Source organism: Gossypium hirsutum, chromosome D13, assembly GCF_007990345.1.
Source record: "Gossypium hirsutum isolate 1008001.06 chromosome D13, Gossypium_hirsutum_v2.1, whole genome shotgun sequence".
Lineage (NCBI taxonomy): Eukaryota > Viridiplantae > Streptophyta > Magnoliopsida > Malvales > Malvaceae > Gossypium > Gossypium hirsutum.
In genome coordinates this window covers 3258448-3273696 of record NC_053449.1, presented here as the reverse complement: position 1 = coordinate 3273696, position 15249 = coordinate 3258448, and the positions used below count along the sequence as shown (strand labels likewise).

Below are 15249 nucleotides of genomic sequence, written 5' to 3'. Positions count from 1 at the left end.
GTTCCATTTTAAAGGAAAACCTTATTTCTCGGCCACTGTTAATAATCATATTAAATTTAAAATCAAAACCTGAAAAATTAATAAATTTACGAAATTATTATAGCTAGAAGCTACCCCACGGTGGTGTAAACTGACATAGTTGGTTCCAAGCTGGAATTTTCCAAGTTGTGGAGCCTCCATCCTCCCCACCCCACATGTTCCATCAACTTTTTTTAGATTATAATTATACGAATAAGATACGAGTGATCCATAATTTATGCTTATAAATCAGTAGCCCTTCATGCAACACTTCTACTCTTTTTCGTTCTTGATTCCCCTAATCATTTATTCTATTCTTCTTCTTCTTCTTCTTCTTCTTCTTCTTCTTCTTCTTCTTCTTCTTCTTCTTCTCTTTTATCTAAAACCGAGTTCTGGGTCTCAAAAATCCATAACCCATCATCAAAATCTTACGTCTTCATGTTAAACCTTTAGTTGTTGGGTGTTTGAGATTTTGATGTCTCAAATTCTGAGTGAAACCTTTCTTTCAGGGTTTATGATTCTTGTTCAATCCCTCTCAGTGGTTTTCCTCTACTGGTTATATTATCATTACTAACACTACTATCTCTAATTTTCATCATTTCAGTCCTTACATTAACACTTCGCTTGATATCAGTCTCGAGTTCCAGCTATGGGTTCTTTGAGTGGGACATCTTCGGGGGCATCAACGGTGACACAAGTGTCAGAGGAGTTGCAGGCATTATTGATGGAAGAAAGGAAGAGGAAAAGGAAGGTATCGAACAGAGAATCAGCGAGGAGGTCGAGGATGAGGAAGAAGAAGCATTTGGATGATCTGACGGCTGAGTTAACTCAGTTGAGGGAAGATAATCATCAGATTATACTGAGTTTAAACATAACGTCGCAGAGTTACTTGCATGTTGAGGCTGAAAACTCAGTGCTTAGAGCTCAAACCAATGAACTTAGCTGCAGATTACAGTCTTTGGAAGATATCATCACTTTTCTTCAATGGAAGCAATGGTGAACATAACATGTTTCATCATTAAGAATCGTTTAAGAAATTTCATCAAAATTAATAATAATAATTCGTCTAAGAACGGTCAAATTCTATAAAGTTCATTGTTTTTTTTTCGTTTTATTATTATTTTATTAATCTCATTAAATAATTTGATACTTTATTTATTGTTATAATAAACGTCAATAACGGCGGTAGAATGATCGCACAGTAAAAAAAGAAAAAAAAAACATACATATTTTAAGTGGAGATCCTTTCGGGAAAGGTAGAGCAGGAGAAATTCACTAATGTCGAAAAATGAATGATATAAAAAAAGTTTCAACTATATTTATTTAAAGGTTGAAAAACTTTGTTCTAACCAAAGCCAAATACAAGAATAATAGTTCTATTCGACCCTCGACCTTTCGCCCTCACAAATCTCCTTATTTTGTCATTATATTTATTTCTTCAACAAGTGACGGATTTAGGTCACACAATCTCTAACATATAAAAATTACGGGAATTCAACACAAATTTCATATTCTTCACTATCCCAATCTTACTATTTCAACAAAATCACATTTAATTTTTTTTATAAATTTATTAAATAACTTTTTTCACTTACATCATGGTGTGCCATAATCCAAGTATAATTTAACATTTTTGTACAACTAGATAAAATTTTTGCACATTTAAAAATGACAAAAAGGAAGGAAAATCTATAATTTGTTCAACTATATGAAAAATGTCAAGGTGAACACGTCACGTCATCATGTGTTAAAAGAATTAAATACGTGAATCCCGTGTGTTGGTTTGATGGTCAAAGTATTCACTGTTAGGTTCGAGTCGCGCTACTGTTAGGACTTTACCATCCTCTTGTAATTTACTAAAAAAATAAAACACGTTAAATCGTTTTGTCATATCTTTAGAAAGACTAAGGGTGAATTTGGATGGGCGGTGCGTTTATCTGCGGTTAGTGTAAAAACAACGGTGGCGGTGAGATTAGATACTGTAGCGTGAGATAAAAAGTAAGCTAAACGCACCGTACCGCATCCAATCGCCCATCCAAACCTATCATAATTCAATTCTTTGAAAAGTGAGAACTTTTTATCACATCTCCATATCCTTCAAAGTTTTTGATTGTTTCAAGGATGAAAATTAAACTAATGAACTATATCAAGATTCTATAATTTTTTTTATACAATTTCTAAATTACTCATAATCTCTTAATTTTTTATACAATTTGTTGAAATCTTAATTAATTTAAGTAAAAATAATAGAAAATAGAAAACTCAAAAGAAATGTTTTTTAATCTAAATATATAAAAAATAGAAAATTATAAAAAGATAAAAAAATACCGAAGGAGTCTTTGGGGTGATCTCGTAGTTACTACGGGGTAGAGACGATGGAATTGGTCCATGGATTTTCCTTCTTTTTGCCGCATTTCGCTGAAAGGGTTAAAGGCAGATAATGCATCAAGCTGTTTGCAAAGGCCAACTTGATCCTCTTCTTTAGGGATCTCAGATGGGGAACTTAGAGGAGCCGCCAACTTCAACTATTATCCATGTACGATTTATACTAGATTCGACCAACCGCCCATCCTACTTTAGATAAAATTTTAAAAGGTTAAAAAAATTCAAAAATTATATAAAAGTTCCCATGATACATTTTTTAATTTTAAATTTCATTTTTATTTTAAATTTTAAAAAAATGGTTCAAATTGATGGATGTTGACTAACATTAAGTAATGATAAATTCTGATGGTCATGTTAGAGGTGTTCACGGTAATAAATTATGATAATCATGTTAAAGGTGTTTATGGGTCAAGTCAAACTAGACCTAAACATGATATTGACACATTTTATATTTGTTCAAACTTGGTCCGATCTGAAATATGAGTCTAAATTTTTTTTCAAGCTCGTCCATATTTGTAAATGGATAACCTAAGCTTATATTATGTTTTCAAAATTTTAAAAAAATATATTTATACTTGTTTTAATTTAACATTTAATAATTTTATATATAGTCATCTTAAATTTTTTAATTCTTACATTATAGTAGTATCATATAATACTATATAATTAATTTTTATGTGTTATAAATTACATAATATATAAAAATAACATAATATAAAACATTAAAAACTTAAAAGAATTGCTTGAGCTCATGTTCAATACCGAGCCTAGTCCATATTTTAAACAATTTTTTTTTTGCACAAGCTCATTTTTTGAGCATAATATTTTTGTCCAAACCCTCCCAAATTTCGGGTGGGCTTTTGGGCATGGGCAAGTAGCCTAACCCATAAACATGTTTAGTAAACGCCGACCAACATCATTAAGGTCGGTTATGCTGGTAAAATTTTTAAAGATTTTAATTTTTATAAATATATTTTTGAATTTTTAACTAAAATTTAATATTTATATATATTATAATATATCATATTTGATTTTTAATAATTTTAAAAGTTAAGATAATTTTAAAATTTATATTTTTTTCATTTTTAAGAATTTTAATATACATATTTTAAATGATTACATTTTTATGGTTTTCTAAAGCTTTTTTTTTAGTTTTAAATTATTTTTTTATAAACCAATATTTTAATTACTCTTAAATGAATTAACATTTAAATTAATCAATATTTTAACAATTAGACACGTGTCCCATTTTCATTGGCTCTAACTAATTTTTTTTGAAGTATAACAATTACAGTACACTCAAAGTACAATTACAAATATAAGTTTGAGTAATCACAAGGATCAAACTATTACAAACGAACTATCCGAGTAACATTCAAGTAGAATCAAATCATTATGGCACAAATAAATTAAAAATTAATACAATCCAGACTAATGTAAATAAATTGGACTAACTGGCTAAAATCCACACACATGATGGGACTGAGAGACCTACATATATAATTGCGCATGATAAATTCTAGGCCTTGGCCTTAAAGATTATTGTAGTGTATAGTTTGCTTTAGAGATGAATTTGCGTAATGAAATCCAAAGTTAAGTATTTAATTATGAAAAAGGAAGTTTAAGTACCAAATTGAATTTTATAATTAAAGTCAAATACCAAACGGTATATTAATCATACTTCAAACTTGAGTTATTCTTTCTTGGCTAAAGGGCCCTAAAACCCCTGAACTTTTTTTGAAAAATCAATTAAATCTCCCCATTTTTTTTTACACTCAATTGGGCTTTTGAACGTTAAAATTACAATTAATTAAGCCTTTTGACCATTAAAATTTACTGTCAACGTTACACAACAAACGACAACCCTTTTTAAAGTTGTTTTTGCCATGTGGCAAGTTAAGATTTTACCACGTGATAAAAATTTGTATTATTTATAAAATCATTAAAAATATAATAAAACAAAAAAAAATATAGAAAATAATAAAAATATTAAAGTGTAAAAAGTTATAAAAAAATAATATTATAAAAACTATTATAAATGAAAAACGTTATATAAATGAGAAAGAATTGTATGAAACTGTAATTCCACGTCATCTTATTTATTTTCAATAAGAGAATGACAAATCATATTTTTCTTCCCGATTTTCAATTTTTTCCTCTTGAAAAAAAAATTTGATTTATCATTCTCCTATTAGAAAGAGATAAAGATAACATAAAATCACAATTTCATACAATCCCTTCTCTATATAAATTACATCAACAATTGCAAAATATAATTTATATACTTTCATTGTAAGATTGGAATTGCTCAAAGCCTGTGGAAAGATAAGCAAAGAAAGAAGTAACATAAAGAAGGAAAGATATCCCATCAGATTGGAGCACTAAAAAGAGAGATAAAAGAAGAGACAAATTGTGAACAAAAAGCTGATTAAATATCTGAAAATATAGGCAAAAGTTAACAACGTAATTGAAGGGTATGCTTTAATAAATAAAAAGGTAATGACAAAAAAAAGTTAAAGAAAAATATTTTTTTTAAATAGATATCTGAGATTAGTGTAAAAATAATGATGACAGTAAAACTAGATATTGAAACGATACTGTAGCGTGAGGCAAAAAATAAATTAAACACATTGCACCGTATAGAAATTATAACCAAATTATACAATAATGTCGAGGATGTTCTAATGGTTTAATAATAAAAGTGATATAATTAGTGGATAATTCTCTACAGTTGAGTCACGATCGATTTTATGTATGTGTATTTAAATGTGATCAGAGAATTTATTATCTTAATATAAAGTTCAAACATAAATTTTAACGTGATTTGACGATAACTATATGGTAAACGTGTAGAAAACACGTGTAAATAAATGACATAACCTAATCATCGTAATCATATAGTATCAAAAAAGACATTTCTCTTAAACAATATAATTTCTAGCTTTGGCCATAGACTTTATATTTTAATCACATATGTGATCAAACGTGTACTTTGTTGTGGTTCACATGAGTCAAGGAATAGGTGTCTTGTAATCTTTACTGAGTCTTAATGCTTAATTTTGCTTTAAACTATGCATGGCCTTTTGTTTTGATATTTAAAGCTTCTTCTTTTTTTTTTCTTTTTTTCATATTACTACTTAAACAATTATTTTATTATTTGGTTTAGTTTTTTTTATAGCGGTGTTAAAAAATTCGGTTTTCGTATGACATCAATTATAATATATTACATGGCCCATCAAACTAATAAGAATGTGTCACGTGACAATTAAGTTTATTTAAAATAAAAAATATTGACAATGATGATTGAATATTGACTAGCATTGACTGATCGTTGAATGTCCATATGGCGTTATTAGAATGCGCCACATCACCCTTCTTTTTAATTTTTTAATATTATAAACATTATATTTGTAAAAATATAAAAAAATTTATATATAATATATAAATAATTCAAAAAAATTTAAAAATATTTTTTATAAGAACTTAAAAAAATTAGTTCTAAAATATACAAATATAAGTTTGGCCAAATAATCAAAATAATATACAAAAATTTTAAAATTTTATAAAAATAAAAAAGGTATTTAAATTTTCAAAAATTACAAAAAAAACCTTAATTTTTCTAAAAAAATGTATATATTTTCTAGGAAATTTTTTCATAAATTTTATGTTTTCAAAAACTCTAAATTTTAAAAATTCAGAACAATATATCTAAATTTCTAAAAATTCAAAACTTTATATATTTTTTAACTTTGTCTATCTTGGAAATTTAGGTAATATTGTTTTGAATTTTTAGAAATTTAGATATATTGTTTTGAATATTTAGAGTTTAGAGTTTTTGAAAAAAAAATTATGAGAAATTTTCCAGAATATATATTTTTGAAAAATTAAGTTTTTTTTAATTTTTTTAAAAGTTAATTATTTTTTTATTTTTATATAATATTTTATTTTTTTAAAATTTAAATTTATATATTTTATAATTTTATAAAAATACTTTTTTAACTTTTTTAATTATTTATAAATTATATATGATTCTTTTACATTTTAAAATATTTTATTATATATAATATTAAAAAAAAGATGATGTGGTGCATTCTAATAACGCCATGTGGAAGGTCAACAGTTGGTCAACTCCAACCACCGGTTGCCAATGTCAATCAATGTTTTATTTTAAATAAATGTGGGTCATTCAGATTGGCACCACATGGCCAATGTCGGAGCCTAGTAGAGTCCCAGAGGGGGGCCATAGCCCTTCAAGGTTTAAAGTTTTTGCAATTTAGCCATTTATAGATATACTATGGTCCTCTCAAAAATATAATTTAGCCCTTCAAGGTTTAAGAATTTTTTCAATTTCTCACAAATATTATTTCTTTTAAATCGATTGTTTATATATTTAAATCAATTGTCATGTTGGAATACTATAAGTTTATGAGTCAATTTTAGCTTGCCCCTAAGATTAATATCCTGGCTCCATCAGTGCACATGACAACCACCGTTAAGAGAAAAAACTGAACCAAATAACAGAATAAAAATTTAAGTAGATATTTGAGAAAAAATAAGTTTTAAGTACCGAACCTTTTGTTGCATGTAATGAGAAATGAGATTTAGGTATTAAATGAAAATCTCAATAGAAGCTTCCTTTCAAAGATTTGGCACTTTGTCATTACAACACGACAACACGAAGCAAATGTGTTTGTTTTCCTTACAACATGGGGTGGACGTTGCAACAGTCTTAACTCCACATTCTATATCTCTATTGCCCCTCACGTTTTCACACGTGTAATCATGGAACCCCCACGTAAATCTTCCCTTTTATCCTCTTACATGTCTCAACATTTCTAATATAATCACTCTCTTTTAATATCCCTGACTGATTTCCTGGTTTTTATCCATCTTCCACTTCCTTGCCTTGCTTAACCTTTTCTGTTCATCTCACATTCCATGTAAGTTCATTTCACGAATTTGATTATTGACTCTTAAATTCTTGTTTATGTAATACATTTGAATGATGATTCATCTTTTGGGATTGTTATTATATAAATCTTGTTGTTGTTTGTATTTTGGATGCCTAATTATAATGTTAAAAGCAGTTCCAAGGAGAATATTGTGACAATGACGAGTGATACCTCATATTACGATATATTGGGTGTCAAGGTTAGTGCATCCGCAGCTGAAATCAAGAAGGCTTATTACCTCAAAGTAAGCTTCTCATTTCATGATCTCCATCATGTTTTCATTTCTGGGTTTCCTTTTTTCCCCCTAAATATACAAATATATATATGTATAACTTCATCATAAAAATGTATCTGTTTTGGGATTTTTGGATGAAAAAATAATTGCCATCCAAATGTTTGTGGAAAGTTGAAACTGGGGAATGAAAATGTTCTGAATTATTATTCATGTGAATGATTACGGACACTTAACATACCGGTATTGCTTTCTTGGAGCGTTTATACTCGGTTTTAGCCTCTCGGTTTTTGTTCGGTATGCCTTTTTTAGTTGGAAAAGGGTAATTCTCGCGGTAGAATAGCGATGTTGAGAGCTATAGGCAGTGCCAACTCTACCATAAAGAAGTCTGTAAAGTGTCGTCTGCTCTTGAACAGGCCTCACTGAAGAGTTTGCACATGATGGGATTTGAAACAATTGATATAATTCATTTATGTGGTGTTATTTCAGGCAAGGCAAGTTCATCCCGATAAAAACCCCGGAGATCCAAAAGCCGATGAAAAATTTGCTGTAAGTTATTGGATTTCAACATGTTCATCTTCAAGTTCCTATGATGTAATGGTGATTAATTTACAGTGTTTGATTTTATATATATATGAAGGCACTCTCTGAGGCTTATCAGGTATTAAGTGATCCTGACAAACGTGAAGATTATGACAAAAATGGAAAGGATGGAATCATACCGTAAGTTTATATCCTTTCATTGTGATTTTTCAAATTTATGTTCTTTTAAATTTGAATATAAACGTGAAAAAGACATAAAAGGGATCGATCCTTATCAGTTCTTCATATTATTTGGGTGCTAGAGGCTCCATGTTGGATCCTTCTGCTGTATTTGGGATGGCTTTCGGAAGTGACTACTTCGATGAATACGTAGGCACACTAGCAATGGCTACTTTGTCATCTCTTGAAGTTGAATTTGAAGAAAGTTTAGTAGATAAGGAAGCTCGTACACAAAAAATTAGGGAAAAGATGGAGGTAAAACCCTCTTGACAAGTTCCATTTTCTCATCTGAATGTGTTTCTTCACACTTTTATATTGCTTTACCTCTTTTTCTTTTTTCCTTTTTCCCTTGCAGGTATTGCAGAAAGAAAGGGAAGACAAGCTCATCGTAATACTGAAAAACCGGATTCAGCCGTTCCTCGATGGTCAGACGGATGAGTTCATTTATTGGGCAAATGGCGAAGCACGACGACTTTCAAAAGCTGGTAAGCTTCTTACTTAGTACAAACCTCAGTTTGCTTCTTACATATTAACTTTTGCCATGAACTTATAACTTTCCACCGCTTTCAGCTTTTGGTGAGGCAATGCTACATACTATTGGGTACATTTACGTAAGGAAAGGTGCCAGCGAACTCGGCAAAGACAAGCGGTATATGAAGGTACCCTTTATAGCTGAATGGGTGCGTGATAAAGGGCACCGTGTGAAATCACAAGTAATGGCAGCTTCAGGTACAATGTTCTGCTTTATCGAACTTCGAAATTTTCAAATGAAAACGGGGCAAGTATGTGTATATGTCTCGTTTTGTAGGTGCTGTTAATTTAATTCAGATACAAGAAGAGCTAAAGAAAGTGAACCAAGGAGAAAAAAAAGATGAAAACTTAATGAAAGCCTTGGAAGATAAAAGGGAAGCCATGCTTCAATCCCTTTGGAAGGTCAATGTGGTTGATATTGAAACAACTTTGTCCCGTGTCTGCTTAGCCGTAAGTAATAAACCATTTTCTTCCTTAATACAAAAATGCGATGCAATTTTTGGTGTCTTTTGCTATTGATCTTTTTGTTATCCAGGTACTTCAAGACCCTGATGCATCCAAGGATGTTCTGATTTTACGAGCCCAAGCATTGAAAAAACTTGGATCCATTTTTCAAGTATGCTCTTCCGAGGAGTCTTGTAATTCAGCTTGATTTTTGAGTTTTTGTTTTGAATCGTACATATATATATATAGGTGACTAAGACATAGGGTTGCGATGGAATTAATAAGTAAATTCTTTTTCATTTATGTTCTTAGTTCGTACTCAAACTCAGAAATTCATCTTCTATTTTCCGATTTCTCAGGGAGTGAAAGTTCGTTATAGTAGAGAAGACAGCCTTCGCCATGAGATTGATTGTTGATGTCTTTTTCATAGAGATGGAGGTTCACATGGTGCCTGACGGCCTCTGAAGGAAGAGACAGGTTGAAATGTTGGTTGGAGAATAAGTTGAGCAGAGTAACAGTAGGCCTTAGCTATCATTGTCATGAGGGACTCTCGACATGTGCACAGTGATTTGATTGGTGAGGGTTTGTAGTTGTATTGTGTATCCCCGCGTGAATCTCGACGTCATTGTTGAAGGTTGGCTCATGATGAGTAGGAGGCTAGGCCATGGCCATGCCTCCAATGTTGGTTGTCATTTGGTTGGCAACTAGGCCCCGAGTCGCTTCGCCAACTTACCTTTGCCAGGTTAGTGAGGTGTCTTTGGGGCATGATTTAGTGGTTTCAGCTCGTTTCAATTGTGGGTCTAACAATTGCCTTCTTAGTGACCTATTGAAGAGTCACCTACTATTACTCATATTCAACTTCACCTGCGACCAACATTTCAACCTAATCTCTTCCTTTAAAGGCTATTAGGGCTAGTTTAGGAATGCTTTTCAAATACTTTTGAGACAAAAAAAAATACTCTTGGGACAAAATTATTTCTAAACAAGCTACTTTTTTAGAGAAAAAGTGCTTCCCTTAAGCCAAAAATTAGCCCAAAAATACTTTTTTCAGATGAAAATTTTAACTTCTCCCCAAAAGTGTTTTTTTTTCTCAAAAATAATTTTAAGAAGCATTTCTAAACTAAGCATTAGACACCATACAAACCTCCATCTCTTTCAACGACATCAATAGTGACAAAGTTGGTTTCTCGACATAGTCATCTCGATACTTGATGGATATCCGTTTCTTTGTCGATATATGTGTTTGGCTAGAACATTGAAGTTGTTGGTTTGTTTGTTCTTGTACAATGTGTTGGAATTTTTTAAAGTATGATGGTCTTAATTCAACAACATATTGAATTTCAAGCAAGGATTATAGTAAGAATTCTAGTGCACTGCAGGGTTAGTTTCATTGTTATATAGTAGACTTGATCATGTGTTGAGCTAACATCCAAGTGAAAGAGTTTGGATAAAAATATAAGCTCAAAAAATAAGTTTGAACAAAAAATAAGGTCTATTTTCTAAATAGGTCAGGCTTGGGCTCGGCCCAACCTGAATTAGCTTAAACTTCCTTTTTTGCTACTATTTTGTTGCCATTTCACTGTTGTTTTATTGTCGTTTTGTTATTATATTGTTAATATTTTGTTATTATTGTTTGAATATTATATAATTCTTATTTTATTGTTAATTTTGTTACTATTTTAGAGATATTTGCTTGCAAATTGTTGCAATTATCTTAGTATTATTTTAAGTATAAAGAAAATAATTTTAAAAAATTAATACGTACAGGCCAAACCGGGCTCAGGTTTAACATTTTTAATCTGGGTCGAATTTGAATAAAATTTTAAACCTATTTTTTAAGTCGAATCAAACCTAAACTTAGAAACAAACCTAAAATTTTATATCAACCCAACCCGACTTAATCGAAAGTTATCTCGACTTTTGCTGCCTTAATTGGCATGAATAACCCTTTTCAGACCTTTGTGAAAATCCAAGAATGCCAATTGCTAAATTAAATGAGGCAATATCATAAATCAAATCTCTAGACATTTGCTTGAGAATCATGGAAAGATGAAAAGAAATCAAGTGCTTCAAGTAACAAAGCTTTTCATATGAAATAACATCATAAACACATATATCTGATACACACACTCAGACTCCATTAAAGCAACAGGCATGCTATGAATTTATGTATGTGGATGATGATGTATGCATACACATAATAAACCCTAAACATAGCCCCCCATTGCTATACTGCTAATTCAAGCCTATTTAAAGGATATGTGTACACACACAAGTAAGCCAGCCTTCTTTTTTTTTTTTTTGGAAAAATGTCAGCCAATTTTATTAAGTTGACTTTTTCATTAGGAAGTTGACTTATTAAGTTAATTGAGGGGATAATATATCTTAAACCCCAATTTTATTTTGAAAAAAAAAAGACAAAAGAATAATATTTAAAAAAAAAAGAAAAGAAAACAAAGCACAGTGCTATTTTATCTTTATTCTCCACCACTGTCTTTTCAGTTGTATTTGGTGCGTTTGTCCTTGTCTTTTATGAAGATAATTAAAAGCACTAAGTGATGTTCAATAAAATGTTTATTTTATGGCAACATAATTAATCCTTTTGGCACGTCCCACGACCAAGAAATCAATTCCTCTGCGATCTACACTTTTTTTTTTTATCTTAACATTGAGTTTTAATTCGATTGACATGAATATTACTGTAAATGCAGGAGAACGTGAGTTCGAGTGTACTGAAACGCATTATCCTCCTATTTGTAAGTTGGAAATGGGCTATAAATAATTCTAAGCATTATGTCAAACAAAACAAATATTATCAAAACCTATAATGAGATTGTTCAAAAAACTTATTATACCCCACTTGTATCATATTTAGCAAATTTCAAAAATGAATTTAAGTGTAATTGTTTATAATTATATACATATAAGTATATTTGAATATATTTATTTTTATTTAAATATTTATTTTTTAAGATATAATTACAATATGCCAAACAAATATGTCTAAAGAATTATAACAATAGTGTGATTACTTTCTTCGAAATTATAATTTCTTTTCATCATTTTATGGTATCCGAACACATCTAGAGCCAATTTACAAGCATTTTTTTTTATAATTCTTTTCATGATATTATATTGGGTTGGTTCGATTGATTGAGTAATCATTAATACTTTAGCAAGCGTCAAAGTTCAAGTTTCACTAATAGATGAGTAATTTATAAATACAACTTTTTGTTCTCTATAAAACCGGTGGCATGCTCTGATCTTGGATTAGGTAGCCTCGCTTATACAAAGTTTATTTGATAAAAAATTTATCGCAACAAATTAAAAATCCAAACCCTAGTGTCGTTAGATTTTATTTATATTCATAATCAAATACAATCTCTTTTTGAATTGGTCCAACTTTTTAAGAGTTATTCACGTAAAAACCAAACATTTCAAAATAGTCATATAATGACTTAACATTTAAACCTTTTAAAATAATCAAATAAGTGTCAAACTTTTTCAAAAGTGCTCAAATAAAAGATTTTTAAATGTCGTATATCAGGTTTCAAATTATGTTTTTATTTATTTTTCTTTTCTTTTCAAACAATATTTAATACAATTGTTATGTGTTTTATTCTAAACACGTTAGCGTTCACTTAATTTTTATTACAAATTGAAGTGCATGAAAAACTTTTATTTGAATACTTTTGTAAAAATTAGACCTTTCTATGACCATTTTGAAAAGTTTAGTCCTAATATGAACAACTCCTATAATTAAGATTAGACCTAATTTAAGCATTTACCTTGAAATAAATATTCAACACCCTATGCGGAATGTGGTTTGCTTTTGGAATCTACGAATCATATCTTGCGCAGGGTGTCCCTTTGCAAGGGAGGTTTGGACATCCTTGCGGGTGATAACATGCAATCGGGTTTCTTTGTTGTCCCTTTCTGGTAGTGGTTTGAACATAATTGTTGGTCTAGGGAGTTGTTGAGTTTCCTCCTTCTATGGGGTACGATGCTTACAGTTATTTTGTGGGGTTAATGGAAACATAGGAACAAATGAAATTTTCAAGGAATATTGGATTCACCACAACAAATGCTAGCATATGCACGAAATTTCGCTTGGGATATTGAACAAGCGTGACTGTCCCTGGTTTCACGTATCCATTGCGGCCCTCGTTGGGTTGCTTGGAAGCCTCCTTCGTTGGGTTGCTTTTTTTTGAATATCGATGGGGTGGTAAGGGCTAGCACGGGGTTAACTTCTACACGCGTGTTGTTACGGAATGCTGTAGATGAGTGGGTTCAAAGGTTCATGGTGACAATTGGTGTTACCGATAATTTGCAATTAGAGTTATGGGGTGTCTGGGAAGGTTTGCAGCTAGTTAAGAGTTTGGGAATCACTCGACTGATTGTGAAACAGGACGTAGTTTGGGTGGTGAATATGTTGTCTCGACCTTTTGAGGCTGGCCACCCTTTGGGGACACTAATAGATGATTATTTAGTCCTGATACAGGAGGGTCGGGTACTGAATGTCCATCACATTCTTCGAGAAAAAAATCGGTGTGCTCATCACCTTGCTAATTTAGCTCAAACAGAAGCTATTGACTATTGGATACCTACAATCTTTGACTTTTCAAAGATGAATAGTGGCAGAAAGTTGGCACCGAAAGGCACCGAAAGTAGAAAGTAAGATTAGTTGGCATGGGATAATTGCAATTTTGGTCCCTAATTGTATAGGGACATTGCAAGTTGATCCTTAAACCTCAACTATAAATAGGCCTAACCATTTCTTACTTTCTTCATCCCACACTTGCCATTCTCTACTTAAGGCAATTGTTCTCTCTCCCTATTTGTAAACTTTCACTTGTATTTTTGGAGTGAAATATATTTGGTAGTGCCCGAGGACGTAGGCAAAATTTGCTGAACCTCGTTAAAATTCTAGTGTTCTTTATTTTTGTTCTGCATATTTTGCAAGTGTCATTGTAGTGATTTATTGTGCTATTAAATTACGATAGAGGGATATTCTGGCTAGGAAAGATCTGGTATGTAAGCGATCCTCGTGATCCACCTCTCTTTCCTGGGAATTGAACTTAGTGTGATTTTTCAGTACAATAATTTTACTCTTTCACACGCTTCCGCGCAACAATTGGTACCAGAGCCAGGTTCGTACTTGGGGAATACGATCGTTTACGGTACTATTCACGTATACGGCACTATTCACGTATACGGTACTATTTACATATACGGCACTATTCACGTATACGGTACTGTTCACGTATACAGTAGTTGGGATTGAGGAGAAAAATGGCAGCAGCATCGTCATCAGCAAGGACTACTGTGACAAATGTAAAATTTGAAGTAGAGAAATTTGACGGTACCAATAATTTTGGTATGTGGCAGTGTGAGATCCTGGATGTCTTATGTCAGCAAGAGCTGGATATAGCCCTTGAAGAAAAACCTGACAAGATGGATGACAAGGAGTGGGCCAAGATCAATAGACAGGCGTGTGGTACAATCCGCCTATGTTTGGCCAAAGAGCAGAAGTACTCCGTCATGAGGGAGACATCAGCGAAGAAGCTGTGGGATACATTGGAAGAAAAGTTTCTAACGAAAAGTCTTGAAAATAGGCTTTATATGAAAAAGAAACTTTTTCGGTTCACGTATGCACCCGGTATGTCGATGAATGACCATGTGAACTCATTCAATAAAATTTTAGCAGACTTGCTAAATTTGGATGAGAAATTTGAAGATGAAGACAAGGCATTATTGTTGTTGAATTCCCTTCCTGATGAATATGATCATCTTACCACCACATTGCTTCATGGGAAAGATTCAATCACATTTGATGCAGTCTGTAGTGCGTTGTATAGATCTGAGACTCGAAAGAAAGATAAAAGAGATCACAGAGATACAACTGCAGAAGTCTTAACAGTAAGA

General features: G+C 31.4%; 2 protein-coding genes across 2 annotated transcripts; both read left to right on the top strand.

The window, feature by feature from the left end:
• The first annotated feature begins 287 nt into the window (after nt 1-287).
• LOC121225602 (bZIP transcription factor 11) lies at nt 288-1167 on the top strand. Its single transcript, XM_041109978.1, has one exon. It carries the CDS (start codon nt 668-670, stop codon nt 1016-1018), a length of 351 nt encoding a protein of 116 aa, XP_040965912.1. The 5' UTR covers nt 288-667; the 3' UTR covers nt 1019-1167.
• A 6023-nt stretch (nt 1168-7190) lies between these two features.
• Nucleotides 7191-10672, top strand: LOC107944753 (chaperone protein dnaJ 10). Its single transcript, XM_016878584.2, has 10 exons — nt 7191-7343; nt 7491-7599; nt 8077-8136; nt 8228-8310; nt 8433-8604; nt 8705-8834; nt 8920-9078; nt 9158-9330; nt 9416-9496; nt 9684-10672. The coding sequence occupies exons 2-10, from the start codon at nt 7513-7515 to the stop codon at nt 9738-9740; spliced, it is 1002 nt and encodes a 333-aa protein (XP_016734073.1). The 5' UTR covers nt 7191-7343; nt 7491-7512; the 3' UTR covers nt 9741-10672.
• The last annotated feature ends 4577 nt before the right edge of the window (nt 10673-15249 follow it).